The sequence below is a fragment of the Delphinapterus leucas genome, chromosome 15 (genome assembly GCF_059928025.1).
Source record: "Delphinapterus leucas isolate spDelLeu-1000000601 "Yukka" chromosome 15, BTC_Dleu_Yukka2, whole genome shotgun sequence".
NCBI lineage: Eukaryota > Metazoa > Chordata > Mammalia > Artiodactyla > Monodontidae > Delphinapterus > Delphinapterus leucas.
The window spans coordinates 16,867,806-16,884,950 of record NC_143143.1 but is presented as its reverse complement, the minus strand read 5'-3'; the positions used below and the strand labels follow the sequence as shown (position 1 = coordinate 16,884,950).

Genomic DNA, 17,145 nt, shown 5'->3' with positions numbered 1-17,145 from the left:
TTTACTCTTCTGTGTATACCTGTGGCTCCATCTGTCCAAAATGGCCCTTCTGCTTCCCCACCACCTCATGTCCCAAATTCTATGCCTAGGGACTTCCTACTTCTGCTTTGAAACCCAACTCATTTGCCACCTCCTTTGGGAAGCCTTCCCTGATACAACCCTCCCATCCCCAGTGTGGCCAGGCTTTTTTTTTTCTTTAAGTACAGTTATACCTCTTACAAAGTTATTTTTCTGTACTTATTCCCCAGCATTGTAATCATTTGCTGACATGCACATCTCTTCCAGAAGTTACAAACTTCTGTAACTTCTAGTCACCCTTTTCCATGCTTACATTCAATAGCTGTAGGCCAGCTTCCAGTTATCTTGCAACTCTGTTGCAAGTGAGACCCCAAATTCACCAACAATGTTTCCTCCAGCTCCTGACTTTCCCTTTCAGTAAAGAATTACAAATTACACACATTCCAGTGAATAGAATAACACCACAAGTTAAGTGTCTTTTCAACTTTCTCTAAATAATCTGCAACGTTTGCAATGGCCCAGCATTCACCTAGTATGAGGAATTGTTTTCCTTTCCTTCCACACCTAGAGTATGGTGGATCCAAGGCACCAAGTTTTTAACATTGATCTCTAATTTGTCCATAACTCCTTTTTGCTAACTAAGAACTTTAACTTCCTCAGATCATTTCATTTGCATCACCAGTTCTATTAGTTGAATTTCTTTGCAGGATTATCTTTCATAAAGTAATGAAGATTGTCATAACCCTGAACAGTAAAGAACCCCCAGGCTGTACTGAGCTAGGAGATCAGCCGGGCCCACTCATGTGCCAGCCAAGTGAGTTGCTCCAGACACCTGAAGGCATTGCAAGTCATACTTTTTTTAAATAACAAATGATTTATCAAAGGCTTTGAAGGTTACTGACAATCAAAAACACAAGTGTTACGTACCAAGGGTCTATCTACTGAGTATGCCAATAAAAGCAGTCTACTCAAAGCTCTCTTTCAATCTGTTCCCTCTTGAGGTGTAAAGGGGTATTTTCTCAAAATGTTTCCTTATATTTCTTTGAGGTCTTTTCAAAAGCCTTAAAGTTTTTTCTCTTCATAAGAAGTCTCCTTCACAGATACACCAGGATATTTTTCAACGCTCCTCATAAAAGTATGTCTGTCCACAGAGCTCAGGAGACGTGGACCAGTCACCCCCACAGTAAAATGTGATGATGGCTACACAATGCTCCTCAAGATAATGGATGTGCCTGGATCGTTAATTTGCTTGTAAAGATTGGGGAGGGAGGGAGGGAAGGGAGGAACAAAAGAAGAGAGGGAGAGAGGAAGAAAGAAAAAATATATATTGACTTTTAAACAACACAGGTTTAACATACAATTCAAGATTTTCAAGAAACTTCACGTTTACAGAGAGCTGCTATGACCTAAAGCCCCAGGACAAGGGCCTTCTCTTAAGCAGGTGTAGGCTCTCTCTGCCATTAGAGGAATTTCAGTAGAAAATCAGAGAAACCCTAAGCATGATCGGTAAACTCTCCTATGAAGCTACTTCATATATCTTTTTTTTTAAACATCTTTATTGGAGTATAATTGCTTTACAATGGTGTGTTAGTTTCTGCTTTATAACAAAGTGAATCAGTTAACTTCATATACCTTTTAACATTCTAAATTCACGCACCCAATTAACAGGACCAACAACAAATGATTACCAGAAAAATCACTTCATTCACCAGGGTGAGCACTGCAACTTTCTGGCAATAGAAGTTCTTTCCTATGATTAAACCTGTTCTTACATCATGTTATGACAAATACATATGAAACCAAGTGGGAAGGAATAGACAACTTAATTACATGGATCATCAGACAAAAGGTCTGATGGTTCAGAAAACTATCAGATTACAGCCTCCTCACCAGACAATCTTTTTATTCAAGTCCACAATACTAGTACACAAGAAATGATAGTGTTCTTAACCTGACTAAAATTAGTGGCATGAGATTAATCAACCAAATGTGCAAGCTATTCCAAACCTAATTTTATCAACATTCTAAAACTATTCAGCCAAATTACATTTAAAAAAAAAAAAAAATGTTGGCTGACCCAACAGAAAAATGTATAGAGGTCAGGAATGGTCAAGTGACATAGGAAAAAATACACATGGAAATAAAACATCAAAAGATATTCCACTTCACTCATAACTAAAGGACTGCACATGTTATTCCTTAAGTGCCGTTTTCATCTTTCACATTAAAAAGTTTTATTGGTGTCAGCCAGAAGGTGGGGAAGCAGGAACTATCCCACTAGTGAGAATATAAACTGATACAATCTTTTTGTAGAAAAAGCACTAAATACCAGAATTTTTAAATGTACTTTTTGCCCCACAATTCCACTTCTAGAAACTTATCCTACAATCTCACAAAATGGACAAAGAGAAATTTGATGTGTTTATTGTAGTACTGATGCAGCACACACTAGAAATCTAAAATATCCAACATTAGGGAACTAGGTAAAAACATTAAGGCAGGCATACCATGTTCTAGGGCAAAATGATAAAAGAATGATACACACTTAAAGATATCCTAATTGAGTTACTGAACTTCAGCAAGACAGAGTTCTCCTAGCAATCATGCAAAAAAGGCAAGTTCTCTCTGAGGTAAAGGGAGAATGAATTAGGCTAACCAGGCTTTTCCACACAACAACCTTCAATGGAAGAAAACAATGGAGAAATATCCACAGAATTCTAAGGAAAAGAATGTATGACCCATTAGTATTATACCCAGCCAAGTTACCATTTATGGATAAGGATGACAGACATTTTCAAAACAAATAATTCAGGGAACAGAGCAACCATGAACTCTATTGGAAAAAAAGTACGTACACACACACACACACACACACACACACACATCAACTAATCAATGTTAAATGGCGAACTGGTTGAGAATCCGCCTGCCAATCCAGGGGACAAGGGTTTGATCCCTGGTCCGGGAAGATCCCACATGCGGCAGAGCAACTAAGCCCGTGCGTCACAACTACTGAGCCTGTGCTCTAGACCACGCAAGCCACAACTACTGAGCCCACATGCTGCAACTACTGAAGCCCGCGCACCTAGAGCCCTGCTCCGCAACAAGAGAAGCCACCTCAGTGAGAAGCCCGTGCACCTCAACAAAGAGTAGCCCCCGCTCACCGCAACTAGAGAAAGCCCGTGCACAGCAACAAAGACCCAACACCGCCAAAAATAAATAAAATAAATAAATGTTTAAAATAAATAAATAATAAAATAAAATAAATTCAAGTAGACGGAGAGACCTCAAGAGCACTGTGCTCAGTGAAAAAAATCAATGTCTAAAGGTTACGGCCTGCAGATACATTTACACCACTCTCAAAATGACAAAACTGTAGACATGGAGAACAGATTAGTAGTTGCTAGGAGAGAGTGAGGAGGGCTACAAATACAAAGAGTATTAGGAAAAATATACTCAGGCATGAGTTAGATCTTCAGCGGTGATGGGACAGCTCTGTACCTTGACTGTGGTGGAAGTTACATGAATCAATACATGGAATAAACTGCATAGAGCCATACACACACATGAATGCAGGTCAAAAAATGGTGAAAACTGAATAAGGTCTGTAGTCTAGTCAACAAATGCCATGTACTAATGTCAATTTCCTGGTTTTGATGTTGCACACAGCTATGTAAGGTGTCACCCTTGGGGGAATCTGGGTGAAGGGTACAACAGGAGTCCTTGCACTCATTTTGCAACTTCCTGTAAGTATATAAATATTTCAGAAAGTATTTTTTTAATACAAAGAATAGTAAATTGATTTTTATTTTAAAACTAGCATGACCCAAAAAATCAGCATCACCACTTTTTTAATAAAAGTACTTATTTTAGACATCTAACCTCCTTATCTTATAGACAAATAGAAACAAAGACATATGGATTGTTAATCATAGTTCAGGGTAGGAGGATTTAGGGGATTTCTTTTTTTGCCATGTTCTTTGTATTGATACCTTTTGATACTGCTTGATTTTTAATGAGCATACATAATTTTTATAAAAATTATCCAATTGTTAATCTAAAAAAAACCCTGATCTATCCCAGGTCTGATTATTAGCCAATTTAAAAACTAATGACTTCCCCCACAACTGCATTTAACTCATAAAATACCTTTACCTTTTCAAGGAGTCTGAGATCAGAGATATTTTTCATTATAACCTTCATATAAAACAGCAGCAGACTGCTCTGATGTAAATTAACTACTGTGTATGCTAAGCCTAATGGGCTTAACTGAACTGAAATACATAAAGAAGCCAAGCAACCTTCCTCTCTGTTGTCCTGTAACGTGGTCCAGCTACCACTTTGCCCTCGAGTCACATTTTTTCTATTCTATCACATTAGAGCATATGCAGAAATATCTATTTTCTCGTTTGTTATCAGTGAACTTTTACCATCTTGCCCTTTCCATTACCAGGTGTAAATTATGCAGCTTTTAAGGTTAGATGACTAAATGTACTGTTTTTCCTGGGACAATATACCCAGTTGGGCTACATTTCAAGTAACGTTTGTCATCAGCAAACTTTTACCATCTTGCCCTTTCTGTTATGAAAGGTAAATTATGCAAGTTTTAAGGCTAGATGGCTAGATGTACTGTTTTTCCTGGGACAATATACTCACTTGGGTTACATCTGAAGTAAATATACCCATGTAAATGTGCATAGGCTTAAAAAGAAATCTAGTGCTACAGAAAAAACATGGGCTGTGCATTTAGAATCTTGGGTCAGCATCCCATCTCCATCAACTTGCTATGTAACTTTAAACAAGCTACTTATATTACCCTCCCTGAGCCTCGGGGTCCTCATCTTCCTCAACTGTAAAATAGGAACAGACAGTAATACCTACCTTGCAGGGTGGCTGTAAGATGAAATGAGGTACTGTCTGTAGTATACACGAGGGCCCCTAAACAACGGCTAACACAGAGTGTTGAAACACTCACAGACCTTTTTTCTCCCTCTGAGCCCCAGCTTCCTTCCCCTCCCATTAGCCTCTTTCACCTCCCTCACTTCTCTCTGCCTTGTGGGTTTCCTCAGGTACATCCACAGCTCTCACCTCACCCCACCCCTACTCCCATTGTTCCCCAGCAGTCCTCCCAGAAGCAATCAGTTTTTGGAGCCTCACAGGAAGTGTACCATCTGCACAGCATTTGTTCTAACAATTCCTCTTGCTTACCTGCTCCCCACCTCCACCTGCCCACGGCAAAAATGCTGCTATCTGAGCTTGCTGGCTGCATGGCTTTTGGAAAAACAGGGTTTTACTATATTCATACTCTATTTCAAGCTTACTATACTCTCTAAATGCTGCTACTATCATTTACTAACCTCAAGGGCCTACCTTGACCTTCTTGGATTTGTTTTCACACCTCTTTTTGGGGGGGGGGCGGGGGGGCGCATCACACAGCTTGTGGGATCTTAGTTCCCCGACCAGGGATCGAACCCAGGTCCTTGGCAGCAAACTCAGCGTCCTAACCACTGGACCACCAGGGAATTCCCATCACACCTGACCCTTTCAATTACCTAAGTATCTGTTGAATGCTTACGGGGCACTGGAAATGTAAAGAAGACTGAGATTCATTCTGATATGGGCTCATAAAGAGAAAGAACTAATCCTCTCCACTCCCAGGCTTGGAGGGGGAGGAAAGGAGAGGAAGCCAAGGAAAGGATGGAGGAGGTTCACATTTTGCTCTTCAAACTTCTGAGTTATTTGACACTTACTACAAGAATGTAGCCTTGTAATTCTTATATAATAAAAACAAATAAATCAAAATAATAAAAGCAAAAAAAAAGAACACCTAACTATAATCAAAGATGAGAAATGTTAAACTAGTGGCTGGAAAACCTCAAAGAGGTCACGTTCATGGTAGGTAAGCTCTCAAAAAGAAGAAAAGGACATTCAAGCAGAGGGAACAGCACTGAACGAAGGCAGAGACGTACGAAAGCGTACTCAGTGTTCTGGGAATGACAAGTGGCTTGCTGTGGCTAGAGAACAAGATATAATTTGAGAAGTCTTGAAATGATATATCAAATGAATCACTTTAAGCATTTAATAAATCATCTTCTCCTAACTGAGAGAAGTAAAAGAGAAATTGTGAAAATCCAGGACCCATGTGCTTTCCACTACTCTGCCGTGATAAAAACTTGGTCTCTGACAAACAACACTGGGGACCCTCTGCTCAAAATAATTTGGGGTCAAGCGACATGACCACATCTGAGTTCCATGTGGTAGCTCTGACAGGAATACAGAAAGAAGATGGACTGGTGGAGGAAGAACCTGGAAGCTGTCAAGACACCACCCATGAAAGCAAGAGATGACAATGGCCTGACCAAAATGGAGGGAATGGAGGGAAAGGCCGAGGTCAGGACACAAATAAGTTAGCTGCAGCGTCAACAGGCCTACAAGTCGAGGACTGATGGCAAAAAGGACGTTAAATATGACTCAGGTTTATCACTTGAGTGTCCAGTGAATAAGATCATTAAGAGAACTAGGGCATGGGGGAGGAGGCGCTAACCTAAGGGGAAGATGACGGATTTGGTTTAGTCATGTTTAATTTGATGTCTACAAAACACTCCGGTGGATATCCAAGGCTGGAGAGGGTGGCTGAGTTCTCACTGGTACACAGGCCATAGCTGAAGCCATAAGAAAGAAGATCAAGGGAGACTGAACCAAGAGTTATATCATGGAAGCCAAGGGAACCAAGAAAAAGTGTTTCGGGGGGGAGAAAAAGGGACCAGTGTTTGCCAACAGCCAAAAGATGGCATAAGGACTGAAAAGAGGCTATTTATGCATTCATTGTACTACGCCAACTTATGTAAGGAACTTGAGCATCCATAGATTTTGGTATATGCAGGGGCTCCTGGAACCAAGCCCCCGTGGATACCAACGGATGACTATATATACTGGAGTCAGCACACAGTGGTCATTGGTGATCTTGAAAAGTAGTGAAGACAAACAATCAGTCTGCAGTGGGTTGCACAACAAACCACTGGTGGAGAGGAAAAGGGAGGATGAAAAAGAAGCAGAAAGTAACAGCTACACATTCAGGAATTCCCTCCCTCTTCACCCCAGCTGGTGCAGTCACGTCTCCCTTGACTTGGACACATATGTCAACAATCCAACTACCTAAAAGTTGTCAAGATCCTTGTCCTGCGCAATGCCAATTACCTTCATCTCAACACAGCAGCATCTGCCTCCCTACCTACAGAGCCAAATCCCTTATTTTATCGGCACATGGACTGTCTCCTGTCATCTCCCTGTCAGTCTCTTTACCTGTCATCTCTTCCATTCCTACCAAATCCAACCACCAATTAATTAAAATTTCCTACTATTCCCAATCACCAGTTCAGAGGCTTCCAAAATCAGCTTGAGCTCCTCCCTTTTCTTCATCCCTTGAATCTGGAATCAGTTTTAAGTGATGACTCTCTTGGTCAAGTCTTCCTCTCCACTCCTAACTCCAAATCCAAGAACAGGCCTTTATCACATCCACACAGGCATGGTGTCCTATCTGTTTTCCCACACCAATCTAACCTACACACAGTAGATGGATTAATGTTCCTTTAAGGAAAAATCAGCCGAAAAACAAAGCCAAACTCCCTTGAGTAGTACTGGAGGCCCTTTATAACCCAGCCCTTAACTGCTTTTATAAGCTTTCTCCCCAACCACTTCTTCACAAAAATCTCCACCATTGCCAAACCAGTCTATTATAGATCCTTTCATAACACTACACATTTAGTTACGCCCTTCTCTTCTGAAATACCCACTCTGTGCAAGTTCTATGTACTCCCTTAACACCCAAGACCTCCACAGCATTCCTAACTACAATGTAACTGTCTACTATGCCAGCAATTGTTCTAGACTCTCGGGATACATCAGTGAACAGAGCAAAGCTTTAGGGAGTTAATATTTTAGCACAAAGAGATAACAAAAAAATAGATTTCATAAATAACATTAACCACGTAAAATGTTTAAAAGTGTAAATGCTACAAAAAGTAAAGCAGGATGTGAAGGACTGGGAGCTCTGAGATGGGGTTACAATTTTAAATAGGGTAGTAAGGACTGGCCTCACCGGGAAGGTGCCTCTTGAGAAGGCCTCAAGGAGGTCACGCTAGTCATATAGACATGTAGAGGAAAGTGCAGTCCAAGCAGAGGCAACAGCCAGGCCAAAGCCCAGAGGCAGGCACACACCTGGAGCATCTGAAGGACAGCAAGGAGGCCAGAGTAGCTGAACAGAGTGAGCCAAGGGGAGAGTAGCAGGAGATGGGTTCAGAGTGTAACCATGGGCCAGAATATGGAGGGCACAGTAGGCCACGGAGGCGCACGTGGGCCACTGTGGCCTTTGCTCTAAGTGAGATGAGGAGCCATGGGAACAAAACAAAGACATGATCTGCCTTAGACTTTTCAAAGGATCACTGAGGCTACTGTGTTAAAACAGTCTATCATGGGACAAGGTCAGAAGCTAGGAGAACAGTTAGGAGGCAACTGCAGTAATTCAGGCAAGAGATGATGAAGGCCTAAGCTAGAGAGACAGCAGTGGAGGGAACAAGAAGTGATAAAATTCTGGCTACATTTCGAAGGTAGAAAACAATCAGCCTTCCTGATACGGACCAGATGTGGGATATGAGAGAAAGAAAGGTCAAGGATGACTCCAAGTTTTTGCCACTAGCAACTAGAAGGATGGAGCTGCCCCCAACTGAGAAAGAGAAGACTGCGGGTAGAAAAGAATTAAGGGGAAAGTCGGGAGTTGGGTTTTAGACAGGTTACATTTGACATGCCTGACAAACAAGCCTGCATGTCAAGTAGGCATCTGGATACATGAGAACTGCGGCTCAGGAGGGAGGTCTGGCCTGGGAGCTAACTAGGTCTGTGGCCTAGAGCACTCCAGCTGTTCAAAGATCAGTGCGATGAGGAAGAAATATCCAGTAAGATGGTGGAAAACCAAAAGCACATTTTAGTGTCCTGGAGGCCAGGTGAAGAAAGACTTTAACAGAAGGGGGAGTATTCAACATGTCCAATGCTATGGACAGACTGACTAAGATGAGAACTAAGCCCTACGTTCAACAGCAGCGGGGTGGGACCTTGACAAGTGAGCTTGGGAGAGAATGGAAGGTGAGGAATCAAAGACCACTCCTTCCTGGAGTTCTGTTGCACAGAGGAACAAGGAAATGGGGCAGCAGCTGGCCAGGAAAGTAGGAATAAAGGTATTCACGATGAGAAAAAATAGCATGTTTGTGTACTGTGAGTATAAATGCACATAAAGCCCTACAAAGTCCTAAGTACTCAACAAATGTTAATTCCTTCTTTCACTTCCACCCGACACCTATTACTTTCTATCACCTTTATTGCTACATATCTGATCTTTGTAACTACCTGCAAACTTTCAATTAGAAGGCGCTTTTCCCGTGTCCAGCTGTCAAACTCTTCCTAACCCTTCAAGACTCAAATATTCCTCCTGGGAAATCCTCCCTGTTCCCTGTCCTCAGGAATGCCACCTTTGTATCAATGCATTCTTCTACTATGGTCACCCTTAACACAGCCTCTCATAATTACCAGAATATATGTCCCATTTCCTCATTAAACTGACCTCTAGAGGGCAGGGACAATACTACCCCTCCTGGGGTGAAAGTGTAACAGTTGAGAGCACTGACTCTTGAGCCAGACTGCCTGGCTCTGAATGCCAGTTCTGCCACTTGGTTGTAGTGTGAGCTTGAGAAGCTGCCTAACCATTCTGGGCCTTGAATGTTCTCATCTATAAAATGGAAAATAAGAACTTCCCTGGTGGCGCAGTGGTTAAGAATCCGCCTGCCAATGCAGGGGACACGGGTTCGAGCCCTGGTTCGGGAAGATCCCACATGCCGCGGAGCAACTAAGCCTGTGCACCACAACTACGGAGCCTGCGCTCTAGAGCCCGAGTGCCACAACTACTGAAGCCCGCGCACCTAGAGCCCGTGCTCTGCAACAAGAGAAGCCACCACAATGAGAAGCCCGTGCACAGCAAGGAAGAGTAGCCCCCGCTCGCCGCAACTAGAGAAAGACCGAGTGCAGCTATGATGACCCAATGCAGCCAAAGATAAGGAAAAAAAAAAAAAGAAAAGAAAATGGAAAATAACAATAGCCTCTGCCTCCTGGAATTGTTTGAAAGAGTAAATGAGTTAACATACGTAAACTCATTAGCCTGGCATATGCTAAGCCCTATAAATACAGACTCTTCAACATATTGTATTCACAGTACCTGGGATTTTAAACTTGATGAGGGAAGTCAATAAACAAATGAATAAACTGAGGTACTCAAAAGCTCTGGCCTACCATACAGAATTACTTCTCTGTACCACATTAATAGTGCTTTTGGGGTCTGCTTAGCAGGTAATTTTACCATTTGAACCATGTCACCTACTAATTTTTTCACAAGCTGTTCAAGTCATTTCTGGATATTTACTTGTCTCCCAGACAACCTTTAATGCCGTGACTGCCACAGAGCCCCTCTGAGAACCGCTGAACCTTTCCCTGCCATCTCCCTCCACCGCCACAGCTTCTTCACGCCTCCCTCCCCGGTGCACAATCCAACACAGTTGCTGAACTAACAGAAGACACACCAACTGAGTGGCCAAATTTAAGGTCTGATTTTCCCTCCATTACAGGGACCATTCATGGAACATGGACAGTCAAAAATAAGAAGGTAGGGCTTCCCTGGTGGCTCCATGGTTAAGAATCCGCCTGCCAATGCGGGGGACACGGGTCTGAGCCCTGGTCCAGGAAGATCCCAACATATCGCGGAGCAACTAAGCCCATGCGCCACAACTACTGAGGCCCGCGCCCCTAGAGCCCGTGCTCCCCAACAAGAGAAGCCACGGCAATGAGAAGCCCGCACACTGCAAAGAAGAGTTGCCCCTGCTCGCCGCAACTAGAGAAAGCCCACGCGCAGCAACGAAGACCCAACACAGCCAAAAATAAAATAATTAAAAAGAAAAATGAGAAGGCAGACTTCCCTGCTGGTCCAGTGGTTAAGACTCAGCACTTCCACTGCAGGGGGCACAGGTTCGATCCCTGGTGGGGAACTAAGAGCCCACATGCCTCGCGGCACAGCCAAACATAATAAAAATACAGAGTTCAAAAATGAGAAGACTTTGTAAGCAAAGCAATTTTCTAAGCAACTAAAAAAGAAAAAAAATGCTAATTTAAGTAAGGGTTCAATTTTGCACAAAATTTCCATAATAAGCAAAGCTCTTTTGATATTAAGTAACAACTTTTCAGAGAAGTAGTGGGAACCTCTAAGATGTTACATCACTTGAGAACTCATGGGAATTCAACCCAAAATGATGATTTAATCCAATGTAGTTAGAGTTTAACGGTTCTAGGAATTCTGTACTGCAACTACAAATTTTTTTTAACTAGCTCTAAATTTGCAGGTCAAAATCCCTCCTCCTAGAGGGACAGTTTAAAGGAAATTCCCATGCTCCCCAGCCCTCATCACTATCTCAGAACCAAATAAAATATAGTTGGATAACATTCCCAACCAACTTCCACATGAGGAAGCACCTGTACCTCAAGGAGCACAGGCTTTGGAGAAGAGCACCTTGGACCCAAATGCCAGCTCCACCACTTGTTAGACAGGTATCCTACACCAGGTCTGTTCGTCTCCTCCTCTGGTAGTAATGGCAATAAGGTAACCAACCTACCAGTGTTGGTGTGCTTAACTGATACTGAGTGACTGAAAGAAAAACCAAATAAATGAAAAACAGCTAGCTTAGTATAGATACTTAATAAATGCTAGTTCTATCATATTACACCATTTTCATCTTAATAGAGAGTTGAAGTTTTAAAAAGAAGATATTACAAAGGCCCATACTTACTTGCCAACTCTTTAAACGCTTTTTAAAGTAAAAATGTTAAGTCAGTAAGAAATGGAAAAAAGTTCCTGGAATAAAGAACTGTGATCCCAGGCAAAAGACCCTCCTCTGGGAAGACACAAACCAGGCAATGGCTTCCTTGCAACCAGGGACAAGGCCTGCCCCATCCACACCCCTGAACCTGGGACACCTATAGGAGATGAACCCCTGGTGTCAGTACTGCAAAAAGGATGTAATTTGACAGTCCTATTCACCTTAATCCGCTGTGGTCACCCACTGTATGCTAAAATAAGTGAGGGGTAGGTTATAGAAAACTTGACTCAAAACTTACCTCAGAAAAAACTGTAAATGGTAATCATGAAGTCAACTACTACTACTTTACAATTAATTGCTCAAAGGTGGTCATTTTCATAACACTCTCCTGACTGCCAATTAAAATGGAACCTGAATACAAGAGTGCTTGGCCAGCTTAAATCAATAAACAATAAAATTCTGTCCAAAGGTTCTAAGGCAATGTTGTCAGCTACCTGAGGGGAGGTACGTGTCTATCTTGTTTAGCTGACATTCGCTAGAGCCTCGAATATAGTGGCTACTTAAAATTCATTAAAAGATTTGTACATCCATGTTCACAGGAGCATTACTCACAACAGCCAAAAGGTGGAAGTAATCCAAGTGTCCATCAACAGATGATCGGATAAACAAAATGTGGTCTACACGCACAATGGAATATTATTCAGTCTTAAAAAGGAAGGAAATCCTGACAGATGCTACAACACGGATGAACCTCGCAGACATTATGCTAAGTGAAATAAGCCAGTCACAAAAAGACAAAAACTGTACAGTTCCATTTATATGAGGGACCTAGAGTAGTTAAATTCATAGAGACAGAAAGTGGAATAGTGGTCACTAGGGGACAGGGAAGGGAATGAGGGTTACTGTTTAATGGGTACAGTTTCAGTTTTACAAGATGAAAACAGTTCTGGGGATGGACGCACACAATGTGAATGTACTTAATGCTACTGAACTATACACTTAAAAATGGTTAAAATGGTAAATATTATGTTACATATATTTTACCACTATTAAAAAAAAATTCATTGAAAGAATCAATGAAGGATTACTGAATACTACTTTCATCGTTCACTAAATATTATACCTCATACCTTTAGGTTATTCATTAGAAAATCCCTGTCTCCACATTTTATAGCTGAGGAAACTGGGGCTCAGAGAGCTTAACTGATCTGCCACTATCCTACATACAGTATCTAATTTATACAGTGCTGCTTGGCATTAATGGTGCATTTTATGTGACTGGTTGTAAGCCCCACGAAGGCAAGGGCTATGCCTTAGGTCTTCTTTCTCCGCCCAGAACCTAACACATAACCCACAGGCCCCTTGAAACTTCTGAAAACCCCACTGGCCTGAACAGTTATATTACAGATGTAATCCCCCCCTGCATCCCCTTCTCTACTAGACCACTAGTGTGGAAGACGTAAAATGGGCAACCTTAAGAACACTTCTGTAACTGGAAGTGGTCAAATACAGGCCAGGCAACCACCCCAGTGGGCTTACTATGTACCAAAAGCTGGGGCAGATAAAAGTTCAGACAATTCATCTTTGAGAGAACTGATTCTACTGCAATAGACAATTACAATAACAATAAGACAAATGCTTAAAAACAGATGTGACCGCACAAACCTAAGGAAGTACTGACAGTGCCTTTGGGTCTGGAAAATGTGGAATGTTCAGAAGTGGCTTCTGAACTAGATCTAGAAAGATGAAGAGTTCTCCAGGCACTACCAGGGAAAAGGCCAGAGCATGTAGCAGAAAGAAAGGCAGAACGGGTGTCAAAAGAATAGGCCAATTCCTGACTTTGATTCCTAGTTCCTATGATCTAGGTAAGTGACCTCTGAAAACCACAAACCCTCTCAGCTGCCCCATATATAAACCTACAGCAAGACCCCCTCCAGCTCTGTGAAGTGTGTTCTATCAAATAGGAGCTCTGAAATCAAGACTGCCTGGGTTCAAATCTTGCCACTGTTACTTAAGAGTGACCTTGAGCTGGGTAATTAGCTGCTCTGTGCCTCAGTGTCCCCACTTCAGAACACAGGGGTGGTGTGCTAATTAAATAACACACGTCAATCACTTTAGCACAGCGCCTGGCACATAGTAAGCACTCAATAAATAAATGATAGCTACCATCATGATGAGCTGCTACAATGTGAGAGAGGCAAACACGAGATGCAAGGGTTGTGTCCGCTCGGCGTCCAGGTCCCTCCCAGCTCTGAGCGATCCCGAGGGGGAGGGGGGATGGGAGCTCAGAGCCCGGCTGCAAACCCTGCACGCATGTGTCACTGTCGGGCTCGGCACGCGCCTCTCCCCGCCCCGGGGAGAAGCGATGGCTCAGCAGTCCCGGGCCCGCTCCCACCGCTCAGACCCGGCACCCGGGAGAGAAGGGGCTCCGACCCCACTTACCATGCTGGCTGGGGGAGAGGGCGGCTCAGGTGAGCTAGCTCTCGGGCTTCGGACACGTCCCGCTCGCACAGTTCAGGTCATGGTCCCGGCAGGCTCGGGAAGTCCCCCACCCATGCAAAGACAACCGCCTCCCCACCCGGGCCCCGCGGGGACCCTCTACAAAGAGCGCGGCCCCCTGGCCCGCCTCATCGGGGACCCCCGGAACAATTCATCCAGACCCACCCGCCCCTCCGCAAGGAAACTGAAAAAGCAGGAAATGGGGCTCGGAGGCCGGCGAGGAGAGCAGCGGCTCGGGGCCCCCCGCCCGGGCCCGACCCCCAGTGGGAGGCTCCGGGCCCAGGCAGGGGCTCCCCGGCCCCCGCGTTCAGAAGTGGCGGTGGGCCCGACCCCGAGGCTGAAGGGGCGGAGGCTGAATGGGCCTCGGCGGCGCAGCCCGAGCGGCCGGCTCAGGGGAAAGGCCCGAGGGCCCGAGCTATCCTTGCCGCCTCAGCCCACACGGCCGCCGCCGCCGCCCCCCGGAGCATCCCTGCGCAAGCCCGCTCCAGTGCTGCCCGCTCGCGCCGCGCGGCCGCCCCCAACCAACAGCCCCAACGCGCCGGAAGTGGCGAGCGCCCGGCGCGGCCCCACGGCGCGGCAGCCGGGCTGCGGCGCTGGAACCGGACCAATCCGGAATCGAGCGGGCGGAGGCCGGGGGGGTGCGGGGCGGGGCCGCACCTGACGGCTCGCTCTGGCCCCGCCCCCATTCGGCCCCGCCCCGCGCCCGGCGCCCTCCGCCAGTCCACGCGGGCCGGCGGCCATGTTGGTAAAGGGTACCGGACCTGCCACCTTGGTAAACTGGCGATTTCTCTTTCGTTTCCTGCGCTCATTCATTCCCCATATCTTCATGGAGCGCCTTCTGCGTGCCCAGTACCCGGCTAGAAGTCGGCGGCACACAGCCTCTGCCCTTGTGGAACTTACATCCATTCAGCCCACACATTTTAGCCCTGCCGTGGACCTGGCGCCGCTGTGGGTGCTAGGACTAGTGTAGTAAACAAGACTACTGTAGTCTCTGCCCTCAAGGAGGCAGATAAGCAGCAAGTAGAGAGCAAGTGAATAAATTAATTGTAAGAAACGAGGAGTGCTGTGAGTGAAATGAACGCAACAAACACGCAGGGTCCCGAGATAGAAAATGGAAGGGAGGGATGGAAATGTAAACTGAGGCCTGAAGGATAAAGTCAGTAGCGGGAAGTGTGATCAAAGTCGAAGGAACAGCAACTGCAGAGGATCTCAGAGGGCAAAGATGCGTTGGGTTCCTGTTCCTTTCCTCCAACCACTTTACTTGTGAAAGTGCTGAGTTTAAGAAATAGAAGCAAGAAACAATCCCAGGCAGCAGAGGTGCTGCTAGCGTGCATAGGCTGGATGGCAAATCTGTATAGTGGCTTTCAAACTCCAGCATGAACCAGAATCACCTGGAGGGACTGTTAAAACACTGATTGCCGTTCCCCACTCCTAGAGCTTCTAATCAGTAGAAGCTCATGATTTACACTTCTAACAAGTTCCCAGGTGATGCTTGTGCTGCAGGATCACCCTTGGAGAACTGCTGATATAACTCATGGCTACAGAAAGCAACCGCTTTCGTTTATTCTTTCATCAAATATTGTTGCCCACTAAGTGACAACCACTGTTCCAAGGATTCAGTGCTGAGCAAAACAGACACACTTGGGCCCTTATGGAATAGAGAAACAAATTATTTTAAAAGTATTACAAAATAAGTCGGGCTTCCCTGGTGGTGCAATGGTTAAGAATCCGCCTGCCAATGCAGGGGACAAGGGTTCAAGCCCCCGTCCGGGAAGTTCCCACATGCCGCGGAGCAAAGAAGCCCCTGCGCCACAACTACTGAGCCTGCACTCTACAGCCCGCGGAGCCACAACTACGGAAGCCCACGTGCCTAGAGCGCATATGCTCCGCAACAAGAGAGCCACCGCAATGAGAAGCCCAGGCACCGCAACGAAGAGTAGACCCTGCTCGCCGCAACTAGAGAAAGCCCGCACGCAGCAACAAAGACCCAACACAGCCAAAAATAAATAAATAAAATTAATTAATTAATTAAAAAAATAATAATAAGTCATCACTTACAATTGTAATGAGAGCATTAAAGTAAAATACAAACCACTTGAGAGTTAATAGCCAAGGGATATAAGCTAATCTTGGGGGTTGGGATGGAGAGGCAGTCAGGAAGTGACTTTTATTTAGCTGTGGCCTGGATGACATGTTGTAGTTTGCTAGGCAAAGAGAGGGGACATAGAATCTCCTAGGCAGCATAAACTTCATGTACAAGAGAAGCCATCTCAGAAGATAAACAGGGACTTCCCTGGTGGCCCAGTGGTTAAGACTCTGGAGAGTGCCACAACTAAGAACGGGTGCAGCCAAATAAATATATATTTTTTTTTAAAGAAGATAAACAGATGAATCAGGATCCATGCCAAGTGACTTGGCCTTTCTTGGCTCAGTTTAGTGAGATGAGCAAAGGCTTTAGGATGAGACAGATTTGAAGCGGGAAACCCCGCTCTTACTGCTAGCTGAGATACATTGAGCAAGTCTTAATTTTCTCACCGTGTGATTGGATTAAATAACAGAAAGTCAAACCACCCTCAATAAGAGGTATGCCTTTGGCTCGCATAACTCCCATGACTGGACAACCAGAAATAAGTCAGCTTCAGGCTGGGAGTGATGGGAGCCCTGGATCCATTCCTCTAGGATTTTCTTGGCTCTGCAATCCTCCATGTATCAGCCTTGT

At 44.6% G+C, this 17,145-nt stretch overlaps 1 protein-coding gene across 10 annotated transcripts in view; it reads right to left on the bottom strand.

Moving 5' to 3' along the window:
• Nucleotides 1–14,923, bottom strand: part of XPO6 (exportin 6) — a 106,332-nt gene extending 91,409 nt beyond the window's left edge. For 6 of the 10 annotated variants that reach the window (XM_089895976.1, XM_089895978.1, XM_089895982.1 and 3 more), the window contains exon 1: nucleotides 14,094–14,201. In XM_089895976.1, coding sequence (XP_089752102.1) covers nucleotides 14,094–14,099 — 6 coding nt within the window. In that variant the 5' untranslated portion in view covers nucleotides 14,100–14,201. Of the gene's footprint in view, nucleotides 1–14,093; nucleotides 14,203–14,369 lie in introns of those variants that run through there. The other 4 variants (XM_089895983.1, XM_089895984.1, XM_089895977.1 and 1 more) reach the window with 3 other exon arrangements.
• Between the last annotated feature and the right edge of the window lie 2,222 nt (nucleotides 14,924–17,145).